At 37.4% G+C, this 17,597-nt stretch overlaps 1 protein-coding gene and 2 pseudogenes across 3 annotated transcripts; 2 read left to right on the top strand and 1 right to left on the bottom strand.

Annotated features, from left to right (window-relative positions):
* Positions 1–755: 755 nt before the first annotated feature.
* On the bottom strand, positions 756–2,873 carry LOC121960842 (nuclear factor 7, ovary-like). The gene has a single exon (XM_042510721.2). It carries the CDS (start codon positions 2,850–2,852, stop codon positions 1,470–1,472), a length of 1,383 nt encoding a protein of 460 aa, XP_042366655.2. The 5' UTR covers positions 2,853–2,873; the 3' UTR covers positions 756–1,469.
* On the top strand, positions 2,731–9,094 carry LOC148190290 (uncharacterized; annotated as a pseudogene). The gene is made up of 2 exons (XR_015775078.1): positions 2,731–5,325; positions 6,248–9,094. The product of XR_015775078.1 is annotated as an uncharacterized LOC148190290 (transcript).
* A 585-nt stretch (positions 9,095–9,679) lies between these two features.
* On the top strand, positions 9,680–17,286 carry LOC121960851 (uncharacterized; annotated as a pseudogene). The gene is made up of 5 exons (XR_015775094.1): positions 9,680–9,996; positions 10,858–11,088; positions 11,179–11,604; positions 14,188–14,340; positions 15,732–17,286. The product of XR_015775094.1 is annotated as an uncharacterized LOC121960851 (transcript).
* The last annotated feature ends 311 nt before the right edge of the window (positions 17,287–17,597 follow it).

Here is a 17,597-nt window from a genome sequence, read left to right as displayed (position 1 = left end):
CCTAAGGTAAAATACAATGGGTCTAATGATATGTTGATATTCAGAATGGTACTATGCAAAATTATGCAGAAAATACACAAATTGATGCATAAAAATTCACCAGAAAGCAGCTGAAAATTTTCTGGCAGAAGACCCCCAACCCCCTTTTTAATATGTTAAGTTAAAATATGGTTTGATACTGTTTGATCAGTGGAGCTGCTTCATGTTAAACAAACTTAGGAATGTTACTACATGTACTCAAATACTCTATTTATTTATGATGATTGTCCTTAAATGGCCCCGATTGCATGTAAATGCTACACAGATATGATATCTGGAGCACTTAAAATAAAAAAAAGAAAATTTAGTACTGAGGTATTCTTTAATTACTTTTATGCTACATATATTTCTACTTCACTACGTTTTACAGACAAATTTACTTTTTGGCCACTGCATTTACTTGACAGCCAAAGTTATTTTGCTGATAAATATTTTTTTAATACAAAAACTTAAAAGTGAGCTTGTGATATATGATGCCTTGTTAATTAGTGTGGGAACCAGATGTAAAATGAAATAGATCCATCCTGACTAGCTGCTACCTTAACACTAATTATAATAATAACAATAATGATAATAATAACAACAGTAATAATAATTCTAGTTTAGGAGTAGCTTGCAAATTCTTTATTTACATGCAAAATTTGTAAATTTCGTTCATTGTCAGTGTACCTCAGATCTTTTATCCCCAAGATCTCCTAAAATGACAAACAAAAATACTGAGAACAGAAGTTTTTTTTTATTGTTTTATAGACAAATATCACATTAACATAACTTAAACTTGACATGTCCACATTAAATGGAGCAACTGACTCAATGACTAACTGCAGAATTCAGCTGATGGAAACTGAAAGAAAACAAAGAATAATATTATATCTATTAGATCAAACACATAATCGTTCATATCTTTTTGATCATTTAAAACATATATTTTATATATTGAAATATTTCATTTAACCCTATGAAACCTGGACATCAGTTTTCCTGTGCTGTGTTCAGATGCCTTTCACAATGTAAGTCTTGAATCCGAAGATATTTGGTTATGATTTCTTTAAAAAATACAAGGAAAAAGGCAATGAGCAACTTGGCTAGGAATTTCCTGCAAATTGCAAGACATGAGTAAAAGATGACAAAACAATGATTTGAAAATTAGTTTTTTAAAAAAAGGAAAAAATTCTGGGGAAAATGTTCAGAAAACTATATTTATGATTATTATAACCATATAATTAAAATGATCTTGCTGAAAAAAACTCTATAGCCCCCCGTTTTTTTTTACTTTTCTTTTTTGCCCATTTTCAGGTAATTTTCCCGTTACCTTTGTTTTTATTTTTTTTTTTAAATAATTTTTCTTGTACATGTTGAGCCATGTTGCTTTTTGCCTTTAACCCATGTCAACATCATGGATATAATCATCCTGTTGATCTCTCACTGCTCTATTCCACAGTCACAGAGACCTTCAGTGGTGATATCTTCAGTTTATCGGCAGTGTGAATGTATGGAAACATTCTCTCGGTGAAAGTGTGTTTGAATGTGTGTATGCGTGTGTTAGTATCAGCGTCAGAGAACGACAGCTTTCCTTTGTTCCAGTCCAGTTTTATTCTGATCCTCTTGAACTTTTTCTGCAATTTGAGAACATTGGCTTGAGCTGGTGGTGACCATGCAAAGTATTTGTTTTCATAGAACATTATTCTCCATAATCCAGACTGTATGAGTCCCTTCCTCTGGACAGACTCTTCCATGACACCAAGTCTCCAGTCTGGGCTGTCTCCGACCTCAACGTCCCAGCTGTGAATCCCTGAGTTGAAGCCCTCAGAGCCCAGAACAGACCAGTAAGAATCAAACCTCTCTGGGTTTTGAGGAAGCTGCTGTTCCTGTCCGCGTCTCACACTGGTCAGATCTTCAGTCAGGATGAGTTCTGGATGAGTAGAGTTTGGATTCAAAAACAGAGGACTGTAGGAGACCATGTCCTTCAGCTTGTTCCAGATGTTGAAGGACAGGTTTCCCAGGTGTTTGGCCTCGTCTATCAGAGCTCCTGAGAGCAGCTGTGGATCCTCCAGCAGGGGGCGCTGCTGGACTCTGTCCACTGCAGCCTTGTAGTTGAGCAAGAACGAGGCGTCGTCGGCTCTCAGCTCGTCCTCTGTGTCTCTGACTGTGTCTGAAAGAGCTGCTATCTCTCTGCTCAGAGCCTCCAGCTTCTCCTTCATCCTCCGACTCTTCTGCTGCTCCTCCTCCCTCAGAGCGGAGACCCTGGCCTCCTCTTCCTCATGTAGAAACTGGTGAAGCTTCTTAAACTGCTCCTTAATCTGCGTCTCTGTCTGCTGAGCCTGAAACTTCATGTGAGCTGCTGTTTGATCACACTCCTCCTTAACTTGTTTAAAAACCTTTAACTTCTTCCTTACGGGCTCCAGAGTTTCCCGAAGTTCCTTCCTGTGTTCTTGCGCAACTTCATCGATTGGTCTGAAACTGTGGTTGTTGTGTGTTTTTGAATCTCTGCAGACGAGACACGCCGGCTGCTGATGGTCCAGACAGAAGAGTTTGAGTTTCTCAGAGTGCAGACTGCAGAGAGCCTCTGTTGAAACTGTCTGATGTCTCTCCTGTAAGAAAGACTCACACAGGTTCCTCAATGCCAGGTTACGGGGTGGGTCACTCTTTGAGGATCTTCTCTTACAAACTGGACACTCCTTTGTTGGTTTCTCTCTCCACCAGCTCTTCAGACAGTCTTTACAGAAACTGTGGCTACATGACAGAACAACAGGATCTTTAAAGACGTCCTGACAGACCGGACAGGAGAGATCCTCCTCTGATCTCGAAGCCATTTCGTCTCTGAGTGAAACACAAAACACAGCAGGCAAGACGCAAAAACAGGAAATCACATGTGTTGCCCTTCCCTGCTGCAGAGAGCTGCCTCAGTTACTTTCACTTTTAGTATCTTAGTGTTTTATCAGTCAGCAGCAGACATACTGTACGACTTTTTTTTCTCCCCAAGTTTTATTGTTATTCACAAGTACAATTGAAAATCAGACAGCAGAACAATAATCTGCACCGTATGCAGCGCATCAAAAAAAACAGCAAGCAAACTAGCAATAAACAGAACATGCATACAATAAAAGCAAATACAGCAACAACAGCACCTACAAAAAGCAAACAGGCCAACAACAAACTAATAAATGCAAATTAAATTATGCAAAAGTGAATATATATGTGCATGAGTCTAATTGCATGCTTTATCAAGATAAAGCGTTTTAATGTGGTAACTTTTCCATCTGTCGTCTTTAGGACATGGCTGCTAAGGAGGACAACCATATTTAGGTATACTCACCTACTGAGCCTTTATTCATATAAAATATTTTTTTCCCCAAATTTAGCTATTTTCAACATTGCATCAGTCCAGTCTTGAATGTCTGGAGCACTGCTGTCTCTCCATTTACAAAAAAAAAAAAAATCAACTTTTAGGCAACAACAAAACTACAGACATCCACTTATTGTGTTGTTGGTCAGACAATCTTGGCAGAACTATTATACAGAGTACAGAATCCGGCTTAATACAAACTTTGGTTAAGGCACAAATCTTCTTAATAACTTCAGACCAAAACTTTTGGACAGTAACACATGTAAATATGACATAGTTAACTACTAAAGTACGCCCTCCTGTAGCTGTCAAAGTCACAGCTGTGAGATGAAGGTAAATCTTAGCGTCTGTCAATGCGTCTCTTCTCACTGAAAGCCAAACAATAACAAACTGTTTTCTCTTTAGTCTCAGATAATCTGAAAGGAAACCAGTGATGAATCTGAGCCATCACACTTCTTTGACATCACGTCTGTATATCAACTTAACTTTAATGAAAAGATCACTAAAAAAACAACAACACACAAGCAGAGCAAATTCTTTTTCCTGAATCTTAAAAAAATCCTGCTTTAGAAAAGTGACCGCTGTAGCTGTCCACTCAGTGGTCACTGTGGAGCAGTTTAACATGTCACAAACAACTAAAAACACAACTTGTACTTGTCTTGTATTTAACTCTTTGATAGAGTTGCATCTGTCTCCAGGAAGACCAAATCCATCTATTAAAAATCTCTGCTTTTCTGACCCTTTTTTAAATCGTTTATTTAGTTTTTGTATACTTAATTAAACCTCACAGGGGAAATAGCATTATTTTCACTAGTTGCCATAGACCCACAGGCCCAAAATACGTTCATATGCACGAACAGGACCTGCATATGCATTACATGGAGTGAGAAGGTTTCCCTGTGCAGGTGGTGTTTCGATGAGAAATTTGACAAGAAATGTTCCACAAATTGCAAGAAATTAATAGGTTTGGAAATGTATTTTTTAGAAAGTCATGGAAAATGTCCAAAAACTATATTTATAATGATCATTATAAACCTTCCCCCACCTTTTTTTTTTTTTTGGTAAGTTGTAGGTTATTTTTTGTGTGTTTCATTGCCCCTTCCCCATTTTTTAAAACTCTTTTTTTTGTGTGCTTATTTTTGGATTATATTTTTCCCCTCAAATTTCCAGAATATTTTTCAGTTTTTACGTTTTCTTGACAATTTGGGGTCATTTTTTTAGGTGTCTTATTGCCATTGTTAACACATAGCTCAATTTACCCATGTCTCAAAGAGTTAATATTAATTACATTATCAAAGAGGGAAGGTTACAAATCCTGTAACCCGTGCCACTCAGAGTGACATTTTATAAGCTGAAGAATTTTGCTTGAAGTAATATTTATTACCTTTTGATTTTCTATGTAGGTTTTGGGAATTTTTTTTCGATCTAAGAAATTCCTCATAACTAAAACACTTCATCATTTTGTCAGCCTTTAAGGGAAATGATATATCTGTCAATCAAATGTTGCAAGCACAGTGATTTGTGATTCGACTTTTTTTTTTAGGGGAGACAAATTGTGGATAAGAAAAACCGCTGCAGTAATGAACTGTTGGTGAGCACGAAGTAAAAATAGCTCATGTCCACTGTCGGAACTTAGACAGTGTGACACATCCAGCGGAAGTAAACAATACAACCTTTAGCTAGCTTTGACGGTGTTTGACGTCAGCTAGCTAGGAGGCGATGGTTTAGTTTTTGCGTAGATAAATATTTCACTAATATTTAAACAAAAATGTCTTCAGTTGAATATTTGAGAGAGTTTGTTAACGGGCGACTAACTGCTGCTGCGGAAGAAATATTCGGAGTTTTTAAAAGAACCATCGTCGAGTACGAAGAAGAGCTCGAGCGTCAGCGCAGACTGCTGGATATCGTTTGGAAACCACAAATAAAGTTACACGGCACAGGTGTGTACAATTTAAATAGTTTAACACAAAACTCAGGACTTTTATTTATATATTAAATCTTGACAGTTGCTGCTGTAGTGCTAATTTGAAGGTGAAATACGTTGATGTTAATTTCCGATTAATCAGGTGAAAATAACGGGATTTGCAAAGTTTAACGACATATTATCTGCTTTTTGAAGCCCCTGCTGTGGAGAAAGCATACTACACGTTTTAAGTAAAGCCTCAACGTCGTCTGGAACCCCCTTTCAATTTTGTGAGATATTATTTTATTGTGAAAATGAAAAAAAGGAGATTTCACTACGATTTTCACACTTAGACCACAATAAAAACCACTACAACTAGACATGTCCATTCTCGACTAGATTATCCCAGAGAGGATACATATTAATTAAAGCTTAATTTCATATTTATGAAACCTTTACTGTATTTGTGAAAATGCAAAAAGGGGAGATTTCACTGTGTTTTTTAATATGTAAAACACGACGGACAAGGTCCAGATCAAAAACTGTTGTTCTTAGTCTTGTCAGATATGGTCAAGATTATCCCAGAGAAGATTAAAAATATTTCAGATTTGCAAAACCTTTTTATATTATTTGTGAAATGCAAAAAAAGTACATTTCAGTTTTATTTATTTATTTTTTTTACAAATGACCTGTGTAAGTGTTTTTCGAGAGAGACCTGGTTCAATGTGGTGTAGATGTGAAAAATGAAGTGAAATTTTCTTTTTTGCAGATAGAAGAAACATCTCAAATTTAAACAATGTTGAGGCTTTACTTCAAACATCTAACATGCTGTCACCACAGTGGATGGTACAAAAAGAAAGAATCACAAATTACATTCCCCTCAACTGCTGAATGGGAAGCTAACTTTAGCGTTGTCATGTTGTCTGTGTTTGCAATTTTCTGTCTCTGTGTCCCTCCAGAGCTCCCACAGCAACATGTCTGTAAGAAGGAGGAGGTTCCTGCTGACCAGCAGCTCTGTACTCAGGAGAGGAGCTCCAGTCTGGACCAGGAGGAGCCAGAGCCTCCTCAGATTAAAGAGGAGCTGGAGGAGCAGGCAGAGCAGCTCGTACTGAAGCAGGAGGCTGATGACTTTATGTTGATTCCTCCTTATGAGGGAAGTGACCACAGTGAAGATCAGAGTCTGGATTTCATCCCTGACGACAATCTAAGCGTAGCAGAGACCGAGTCTGTAGTCAACATACCAGTTATAACCTATGTGATACCAGAAGCAAACAGTGACCTCCAGCTCCTCTACCATAGTTCTCATGTAACTGAGAGCAAAGATCAAAAAGAAGGTGAGCACGGAGACTCAGGATCAACGAGAAATACAGAGCTTCAACCAAAGAAAAGATGTCACAAAAGTGATAGTAACAGTGTTTATGACTTGACCGTTTCAGATGTTCACAGTAACGCTGACACAGGCGAAAAATCTTTGAAATGTGACACTTGTGGCAAAGCTTTTAAGTATAAGTCTGAACTATATAGACACCTGAGAATCCATACAGGTGAGAAGCCGTATTCCTGTGAAATATGTGGGAAACATTTCAGATATAACAGTCACTTGACAGTCCACATGACAACACACACAGGTGAGAACCCATATTATTGCAAAATATGTGGAAAAGATTTCCCACACAATAGCCGCTTGGTGGTCCACATGAGGATCCACACAGGTGAGGAACCGTTTACCTGTAAAACATGCGGGAGAGCATTCAGACTGAATCGTCACTTGAAAGTCCACATGAGAACCCACACAGGTGAGAAGCCGTACCTTTGCAAAATCTGCGGGAAAACATTTTGTGAGATCTCCTCATTGACAAGGCACACGAGAATCCACACGGGGGAGAAGCCGTACGTTTGCAACACCTGCGGGAAAAGATTCAGCGACTTGTCTGTTTTGAAAAGGCACAGTAGAATACACACGGGGGAAAAGCCGTTCGTTTGCGCAACATGTGGGAAAGCTTTCGGACTTAAAGGTAACCTCACAGCCCACATGAGACTCCACACACATGAGAAATCGCAAGACCTGCAAGAAAATACACTTTAACGTGTCTCAGTTGTCGTTGCACATGAGATCTCATACAGAGAAGAGACCTTGAGTTTGTAAAACACATTTCTTTGAAACAATATTCCAAATTTAAAAAAAAAATCTTTGCACGGTGAGTGAGTAATTCCTCTGTCGTGTGTGCTTTAAACCAAATTTGGTGCTGTTTGAGTCAAAATCTAAAAAGTGACATCAAAAGTTAAAGTAGACACAGTGAAGAATTGTCCTTTTCAGACTGTAAAGTTAAAATATGCTGGATGCTGTTTAGACCCAGTGGTGCCCTCATACTTCTTCTATAGACCTCGGCTCCCTGCATTCATATTTAACATGGTTACCAATTTTGGCCTCAAAATGGACATTGATTTTAAACTAGATAAACAGATAAATTCTGTTGTTAAATCTAGTTTTTATCAGCTGAGGCTTTTATCTGAGGTTAAGGCTGTTTTTATCTTTTAATGATTTGTGATCGCCTCATTCATGTTTCATTACAACCCGCGCCAGGCCTCCTTCTCATGCTCACAGTTGGTCCTAACAGGCACAAGACAGGTTTTCCACAGTCATGGAAAACCTGGAAAAGTCATGGCGTGTCACAATTGTGTTTTTCAGGCCTGGAAAAACCCTGAAAGTTCTGGAAAAGTCATGGAACTTTGTTGTATGTATTGAAATTAATTGTTACAGTGATCTGCTTGGGATAAGCTTCAATGAAATGTAACATAAGGGGAATTTTTTTTCTCTAAGTTTGTTGTTGACAAAACGTAGCTCTAACATGCGTCAGCACAGACATCAAGATGTGCAATAATCGCACAATATTTGCTACATCAAGTAAGGCAGATTAACTCAAACTACTTTTTGCTGCTCGATTTAAAGGGAAAACTTGCACCGCTGTCATTTTCCATGAATCCTGGCCAAGGCCTCCCTTTTATGACAGGTTATGTGAATATGTGACACAGTGGGGCGGCGTTTGTTACGGGAAATGAGACTCCCCTGCGTGTGTACAGAACGGTACCATAACAGGGCCTGCAAGTGTCATAAACACAGTGAGCCCATGCTTTTTGCAAAATGGGAATTTCATCATGGGTCCTTTTAAAAATTATGGAACAGTTTAGAAATTTTGTCCATGAAAATGTGTGGAAACCCCAGTAAGAGCACATTTTTGCCATTCTGGCCTCCCTCTGCTGGCTCCCTGTACATTTTAGGGTTCATTTTTAAGATTTTATTGTCTGCTTTTAAGTCTTTAAATGAATTAGCCCCACCGTTCATCGCTGACCTTCCCAAATGTTATGCCCCCTTGAAGTCATTGAGCTCAGCAGACCAGTTGTCATCATGAATTCTAGCGGCGTTTTATGTAACGTCCTAAAACTCATTTGTACTCCTTGGCTTGCAACCCAGAATAAGAAATGCCATTATTATTGTTTTTTTGGGTGTGTGTTATATTCATGTGTGACTTTGCTATTTATTGACTGTACAGCACTTTAGTTGTTTTCAAACGTGTTTTAAACTAAGGCTGGATTGGACTCGTGCTGCTGGAGGTAAAGTTTAAGTATAATTTGATACTCTTTGATTAGTAGAGCTGCTTCATACTGAACAAACATGTATGCAGTGGAGGAACGTAACCACATGTACTTAAGTGCTGTATTTATGTACAATTATTGTCCTCAGATTGCCATGGTTGCCTTTAAATCTGGTATAGATACGAACACTAAATAAAAAGAAGAAAAAATCATTTTTGATGTGTAGTTGATTACTTTGTTTTTATGCTGCATAAAGTGATACTTCACTAGAATTACTTGACAGCCAAAGTGACCTTACTCATTAAGATTTCAGCGTACAAGAGCTTAGAGTGAGTTTATTAAATATGTTAATGTCAATATATCCATCTGTGTGTGAATCAGGTAAAAAATGAAATGGTTCCACCTCGACTAGCTGCTACAGAAATGTTATTTCCACATCAAAGCTTCAGAAACGCTGACGCTGACTTTTATCTTTTTTCTAATGGTAATAATAATTTGAAAAATTAATTTAAATATTTTTGTTATGGTAATTATAAACATAGTTTTAACCTTAATCTTTTTTTCCCCCAGACACTTTTTGAATACTAATTTCTTGCAACTTGTGAAACATTTATTACCAAGTTTCTCGTTGCTTTTTTCACGTTTTTGAAAGAAATCGCATGTGCTCATGTTTCAAAGGTCAAAATGCTTGTGAAAGGCGTCTGAAAGCAGCACAAGATAAGTGCTATCGTTCAAGATTTCAAAGGGTTAAAGGCAGATTTCTGCTGCTGTAGGAACTGGTTGCTGGAAAAAAAACCAATTCCACTCCCGGAATTTAAATAGTGTGACACATGCAGCGGAAGTAAACAAAAGCGGTGCTAGCAGCGTTAGCTCTGTGGATCTCTCGAATTAATTGGAAGAAAACTGTGTAGTTGTTGCGCAGATAAATGTTTCACTCTTAATTTGACAACAATGTCTTCAGTTGAGTATTTGAGAGAGTTTGTCAGTGAGCGACTAACTGCTGCTGCGGAAGAAATATTCGGAGTTTTTAAGAAAACCATCGTCGAGTACGAAGAAGAGCTCGAGCGTCAGCGCAGACTGCTGGATTTGGTACAAAATGAGCTGCACAGGACAGGTGTGTAAAACTTCATTATTATATCATCCATTTTTTAACTCTTAGGGACCGTTTGACACATTTGACAACATCAACAAAAACTAAATGAAAGCAGAAAATCATGTTAATGTATAATGTTTTACAAACATAGTGGCGCCATTACAAAAACCTGGCATTTAAAAGAGTTAAAAATATGAATATTTTATATATATGATCAGGATTGGTTTAAAATGAATTAAAAACGCATTTTGTGTGCAGAGTATTCAACACTGCACAATAACTGCAAATCATTGACATATCCCACGCTGTATTTAAAAAAATCTACTTAGCATGTATTATATTAAAAATAATTCTTATTTTGTGTTTTTCTTACATCTAAAAACGTTGTGGCATCATGACAAAAACCTGGTATTTAAAGGGTTAAAATGCTGGAAATGCATGAATACTTGATATTTATGATTAGGACTAATGTTGGTTAAAAAAATTACTCAGTGAAAGACGAAAATAATTTTTAAAGCTTGATTATGAATAGCATATTTTGTTTGCAGAGTGATACAAGTGTGTGTAACATTAACCCTTTGAATCCTGGGCATTTTTTTTGATGATGATTTTCCATTACCCCAATTTTCAGATCTCTTTCTTGTCACCTTTTACTAATTCTTTGCAAATGGTGGGTTATTTCTTGCCATCTTCCTTGTGCTTTTTTCAAGGAAATCACACCATTTTGCTCAGGTTTCAAAGGGTTAAATAGCGTGTAAAGCATGTCTGAAGGCAGCACAAGAAAACTGATGTTGATCCAGGTTTCAAAGGGTTATTTAATGTATATCATTTGCTGGCCTTCACTGTCGTATCTGGTCCCTTTTTTGTTGTGTGTCCCTCCAGAGCTCCCACAGCAACATGTCTGTAAGGAGGAGAGGGAGGATCTCACAAACCAGCAGCTCTGTATTCAGGAGAGGAGCTCCAGTCTGGACCAGGAGGAGCCAAAGCCTCCTCAGATTAAAGAGGAGCAGGAGGAGCTCTGCTGCAGTCAGCGGGGAGAGCAGCTCGTACTGAAGCAGGAGGAGGATGATTTTATGTTGACTCCTACTAATGAGAAAAGAGACCACAGTGAAGATCAGACTTTGAACTTTAATCCAGATGACACTCCAACTGCAGCAGAGACAGAGTCTGTAGACAACATACCAGTTATAACCTATGTGATACTAGATGGAAACCGGGACCACCAGCTGCTCTCTGACAGCTCTCATGTAGCTGAGAGCAAAAATCAGGAAGAAGGCGAGTGTGGAGACTCAGGGTCAAACTCTTTCAACTGTGACATTTGTGGGAAAGCTTTCATGTTTAAGTCCCACTTGTTTATCCACTATAGAGCCCACACAGGAGCTAAGCTGTTTTCTTGCAAAATATGTGGAAAAGATTTCCAGTATAATAGTGGCTTGCAGGCCCACATGCGAGTCCACACAGGCGAGAAGCCGTATTCTTGTGAAAAATGTGGCAAAGCTTTCCAATATAGTTGTGACTTGACAGTCCACAAGAGAACCCACACACGAGAGAAGCCGTACCTTTGCAACACCTGCGGGAAAGGATTTTGTGACATGTCCTCACTGACGAGGCACACGAGAATCCACACGGGCGAGAAGCCGTACGTCTGCAACAACTGCGGGAAAAGATTCAGCGACACATCGGTCCTGAAAAGGCACAGTACAATCCACACAGGTGAAAAGCCGTTTGTTTGCACAACGTGTGGGAAAGCTTTCGGACTGAAAGGCCACCTTAAAACCCACCTGAAAACCCACACCCGTGAGAGGTCGCAAGGCCTGCAAGAAAAGATACTTTGTATGTCTCAATTTTAGGGGCTGAGCAGTATACATGATACACACCGTTACCGTGATATGAGACCACATTCTGTGTGAGATTTTGGATATCATCATATCATGATATGAAACAAGTGTTGTCTTTTCCTAAATTTAAAAGCTGCAGTAAAGTGGTGTCATTTTCTAAACTTCTCAGACTCTTGTTCTTGTTCTTATACTTGCGTTCACCCACTGAAGTCATTAAATCCACATTACTGATGATAATCAAAAATCTCATTGTGTTAATATTTTGTCAAAGTACAAATCGTCATCCTTAAAATATTGTCACAGTGTAAATATCTACATATTTCAGAATATTGTGACATTTGATTTTGTTGCCCAGCCCAGCATTTATTAAGCTTTTGAGGAGATTGAAAATATTGTGATATATACCGTGTAACGTGATATGGCTCAAAAATATTGTGATAATATTTCAAGGCCATACCGCTCAGCCCCACTCAATTGTCACGGCTTTTAAGATCTCATACAGGTGAGAGAAACCTGGAGTTTCTAAAAAATAGTTCTTTGAAACAATCTTCTAGATTTTTGACAAAAAAATCTTCTTTGCACAGTGAACGTATAATTCATTAGTCATTAATTAAAGGCTAATTTATTTTCTCTGAGTTTGTTGTTGACAAAATGTAGCTCTAATTAGGGGTGGGGATTGTTCATTTTTATTGATATGATACCATCATAAAAACTCCTTAAAGACATAAAGAGTCTTTATCAATACGACTCTTGATACTTTTCTATTATTTGGTGGAAAGGCGAGGCGACAATATGTTTCAAACTGAATTGTTTTTGCTTTTATTTTAGTTCTTTTATTTTTCGGGAAAAAAAAATTCTCACCCAAGGTTGCCTTTAAATCAGCTATAACTATGAACCTTGAACAATAAATAAAAAGGAAAAAAAAAACTGTTTTGCTTTTATGCCACATATAGTTATACTTCACTAGATTTACTTGACAGCTTAAGTTACTTGTTAAGATATTTTCTTACAAAAACCTTAAGTGAGCTTATTAAATATGTGATAAACTTTCCATCAGTGTGTGAATCAGGTAAAAAATGAACATGGTTCCACCTCCACTCGCTGCTGCAGAAATGTTCTTTACACATTGTGGCCTCAGAAACACTGACAGGAGCTATTGTGTATGAAGACTTTCATATTATACTTTAAAATAATTATTATTTTCCGATGGTAATTATACTGAATGCATTGTGTATTTTAACACTGTGTTTATGCTGCTTTTACTGACCTGTGTTACCCTCTTTGCAAAGGCAAAATCTGTGTATTTCACTCCTATGCAGGAGAGGTGCTGGCACTGCAAATTGACAAAAACAAACAAACAAGCAAGCAAGCGATAAAACAAACAAACAACAACAGAAAAACAAAGGCAAAGAGACACTGAATGACCAAATGGACACAAAATTACTTCAGAGGGACACAAAAACAAAAATTGGTAAAACTAAAGAAAGATGTATAGCAAAAAAACCAAAACAAACATACAATGACAACAAACAAAAACAAAACAATACAAACAAACAGACAAACCCCCACACACAAAAAACAGGCAAAACCAACACACAGTCTGTGTCTTGCTCCGATGTAGGAAAGGTGGTGACCCTTTTGTATGTCCATTCTCACAATCTGCCCCGCAGATGTTTTCAGTTAAAACGACTGTAAACTACACTAAAACACATCAGTTAAATATGATAGAAAATAGATAATAAACTAATTTCGCTGTGAAATGAAGCGAGAGAGCTGTACAACTACCCCGACAGCAGAGATATTTTTTTGTTATTGTGTAAATAATCATTTACACCACGTGACATTGAGAATACACAGACCTGTCTGGTAAACCTTTAAAACCTGAACATATTGGCTTGATTTCTTTCAAAAACATGGGAAGAATGCAATGATTAATGAAAGAATAAATGACCTCCCAAATCATTAAAAAAACTTTTTTTAAAGAAAGAAAGTTAAAAAAAAACAACAACACTACAATAACCTGGAAAAGTGCTTAAAATACTTTTGAAAATGAAAGACTTCTGAATATTTTATTATGCTATTTATTTATTTATATCGCACAATAGTAAAGGCGTCTGAAAGCAGCAAGAGAAGTGCTGTTGTTCCAGGTTTCAAAGGGATGAAGGCAGATTTCTGCTGCAACAAGAACTGGTTGCGGAAAGAAAAAAGACAATTCCACTGCCGGAACTTTAACAGTGTGACACATCCAGCGGAAGTAAACAATAACGGTGCTAGCAGCGTTAGCTCTGTTGATGTCTAAAATTAGCTGGAAGATAATAGTGTAGTTGTTACGGAGGTAAATATTTCACTTTTAATTCAACAACAATGTCTTCAGTTGAGTACTTGAGAGAGTTTGTCAGTGAGAGACTAACTGCTGCTGCGGAAGAAATATTCCGAGTTTTTAAGAAAACCATCGTCGAGTACGAAGAAGAGCTCGAGCGTCAGCGCAGACTGCTGGATCTGGTACAAAATGAGCTGTACAGGACAGGTGTGTGACACCTAATTATTATATCATCCAAACTGTGTAACGCTTAGGAACTATTCGGCTTTTTATTCTGTTCATGCATATAACATACATTTTGGGCAAGATTGTGTATTTTTGTTTAATTTGGGGATTTTCAGTTTAGCTCCTACAGTCTGAAAATTAAAGATTATTTTATATTTATGAGCAGGACTGATTTTGGTTAATAAAATAAATAAATAAATGAACGTAGAAAATCATGTCAATGTATATTTTTTATAGCCCGATTTTAAAAAATGCATTTTGTATGCTGTGTGTGAGTATTTGACACTGTTGCTGCGAATCATTGACTTTTCCAGGAAATCATAAAAAAAATCTACTTAGCATGTAGTATATTAAAAAATAATTAATTGTTGATGTTTCTTTTTTGTTTAATTTTATAATTACCAGCTCAGCTCCTACAGTCTGAAAATAAATGAATATTTAGTATTTTCATATCATATTTATGAATTGGACTGATGTTGGTTAATTTAAAAAAAAAATCAATGAACGTAGAAAATCACATTAATGTATAATTTTTTTTTTATAGCCCGTTTTAAAAAGAAATGCAATTTGTGTGCTGTGTGTGAGTATTTGACACTGCACTAAAAATAATAATGTTTAAAAATCAGTTGCTGCAAATCATTGACACATCCCAGGCTGTCATAATAAAAAAAAAAATTAGCATGTAGTATAATAAAAAATAATTCACTGTGATGTTTCTTTTTTCTTTCATTCAAAAACATTACATATTTATAGGACTGATGTTGGCTAAGAAAAGATGTCAGTGAAAGTAGAAATTATCTTTGATGTCCTCTGGACGGCGCTGTCTTGCCCCTCTAAGGAAAACAGATATTATTCTTTAATCTGCCATCAAACTTGTAAATGCTGCTGACAGCAGTAACTGTTTGTCATACGGGTCAGTGCAGTAAATCAGGGGAGCAGCATGATTCCTGTATGTATGTATTTATTTATTTGTTCTTGTTTCTGTACATGTACGGTCACTATATCACTGGGTATTTTGCCTATAAGTAGTGATCTATGTCTTGCTGCATTTGCCCGGCTGGCCCATCTGTTAATCTGTTGCCTCTGACATGGCAATGTTTGAATGCTGCTGCTGATTGTGTTTTTTTACTGTCTTTACTGTTTTATTTGATTGGTTGACTGCTAACTGAATTGTCACATTGGGATAAATAAAGCTATCTCTATCTCTATCTAAATCATATTAATGTATAATACTTTTTAAAACTTGATTTTGAAAAGTGCATTTTGTCTGCAAGAGTATTGGTAATATTAAATTGGACATTAAGTGTTAAACTGGTTGTAATTTGCTCGCCATCACTGTCGAATCTGGTCCCTTTTGTTGTGTGTCCCTCCAGAGCTCCCACAGCAACATGTCTGTAAGGAGGAGGAGGTTCCTGCTGAGCAGCAGCTCTGTATTCAGGGGAGGAGCTCCAGTCTGGACCAGGAGGAGCCAGAGCCTCCTCAGATTAAAGAGGAGCAGGAGGAGCTCTGCAGCAGTCAGCAGGGAGAGCAGCTCATGCTGAAGCAGGAGGAAGATGACTTCATGTTGACTCCTGTTCATGAGGAAAGTGAGCACAGTGAAGATCAGACTATCTACTTCAATCCTGCTGACGCTGGAAGTGCAGCAGAGACAGAGTTTGTAGACAACATACCAGTTATAACCTACGTGATACCAGAAGCAAACAGTGACCACCAGCTCCTGTCTGACAGCTCTCATGTAGCTGAGAGCCAAAATCAGAAAAGAGGCAACCACAGAGACTCAGGATCAACTAGAGATCCAGAGCTTCACACTAAGAATGTGTACAGCTCTACCATGTCAAACGTCCGTTGTAATACTCACACAGGTGAAAAATCTTTAATATGTGACATTTGTGGGAGAGCTTTCAAGTTTAAGTCTCAGTTGTTTATCCACTATAGAATCCACACAGGAGATAAGCCGTTTTCTTGCAAAACGTGTGGAAAGGATTTCCAGTATAATAGTGGCTTGCTGGCCCACATGCGAGTCCACACAGGTGAGAAGCCGTATTCTTGTGAAACTTGTGGGAAAGCTTTCCAGTATAACGGTGACTTGAAAGTCCACATCAGAGTCCACACAGGTGAGAAGCCGTACCTTTGCAAGACCTGCGAGAAAAGATTCAGCGACAAATCAGCTTTGAAAAGACATGTTAGAATCCACACAGGCGAGAAGCCATATATGTGCATAACATGTGGGAGAGATTTCAGATGTAAAAGTCACCTGACGGGCCACATGAAAATCCACACACGTGAGAAGTTGTAACTTTGCAGCACCTGCAGAAAAATACACCTTGATTTGTCTAACTTGGCAAAGAGTTTTAGATCTCACACAGACAGTAATGATAATTAATAAGAAACTTTATTTTTAAAGCACTTTTTGAAACAAAGTTACAAGCTTGATCCCAGATATGAAACAAAACGATATTTTAAGCAAAATAAATCAGGCAATTTCAAGAAAAACAAAGAAACAACCCCAACAATAACATAAATACCATCTATGAAGCAGGTTGGTAAAGTTAGAAGTTTACTGCTCAGACAAGTGGACTTTTGACGATTCAGTTCTGGTTCTGGGTTAAAACGACAACAAAAACAGACAGAATACAAGAGTCACATAATTGTAGCACTTGTCATAAAATTTCTGCTCAAATCACATTCTCGAAAAAATCCCCTGAGGATCAATAAACCGGAAAAAACATCGAGCTGAAACTCCTGTAGAGACGTGTTCACGGACTGAAGGAAGTACGATTCCACTTTTGGAGGAGGTCACGATATGTTGAAATAGTACATTTTTAAAAATGCCATCAAGTTTTGTTAAACTCAGCCTTGTTTTTTGGTTTTATTTCTGTTGGTGTCAATATTTATTTGTAAAAATAAATCTCCCAAATTTTAGCAGTGCATGTGTGTTTCCTCACTTATATGCTTTGTACCAAATTTGGTGCTGTTAGATTTAAAATCCAAAAAGTGACGTCAATAGTTACTGTTGTTGAAAAACAGTTCTTACCAAAGTGTTAAGTTAGAACATGCAAAAGGTATTTTAAAGTTGCAGCTCAGCTGGTGGAGAACAAAGTATAATTTGATATTGTTGTTAATTTTAATTTAATTCTTCACCACGAAGCGGCCAAGTTTTATTATTTTGTCAGTCTGGAAGTAAATTATTTTTGGTGATCCAATTTTGCATTCTGGTTATTTATTTATTACATAATCTT

The sequence above is a fragment of the Plectropomus leopardus genome, chromosome 2, assembly GCF_026936395.1.
Source record: "Plectropomus leopardus strain MGB_pleo_1.0 chromosome 2, ASM2693639v1, whole genome shotgun sequence".
NCBI classification, from domain to species: domain Eukaryota; kingdom Metazoa; phylum Chordata; class Actinopteri; order Perciformes; family Serranidae; genus Plectropomus; species Plectropomus leopardus.
Note: the sequence above shows the minus strand (reverse complement) of the source record. Positions and strands in the feature narration are given on the sequence as shown.

What these genes read in the sequence shown, in the direction of transcription:
- LOC121960842 (XM_042510721.2), bottom strand. Translation starts at nt 2,852, where the DNA reads ATGGCTTCGAGATCAGAGGAGGATCTCTCCTGTCCGGTCTGTCAGGAC.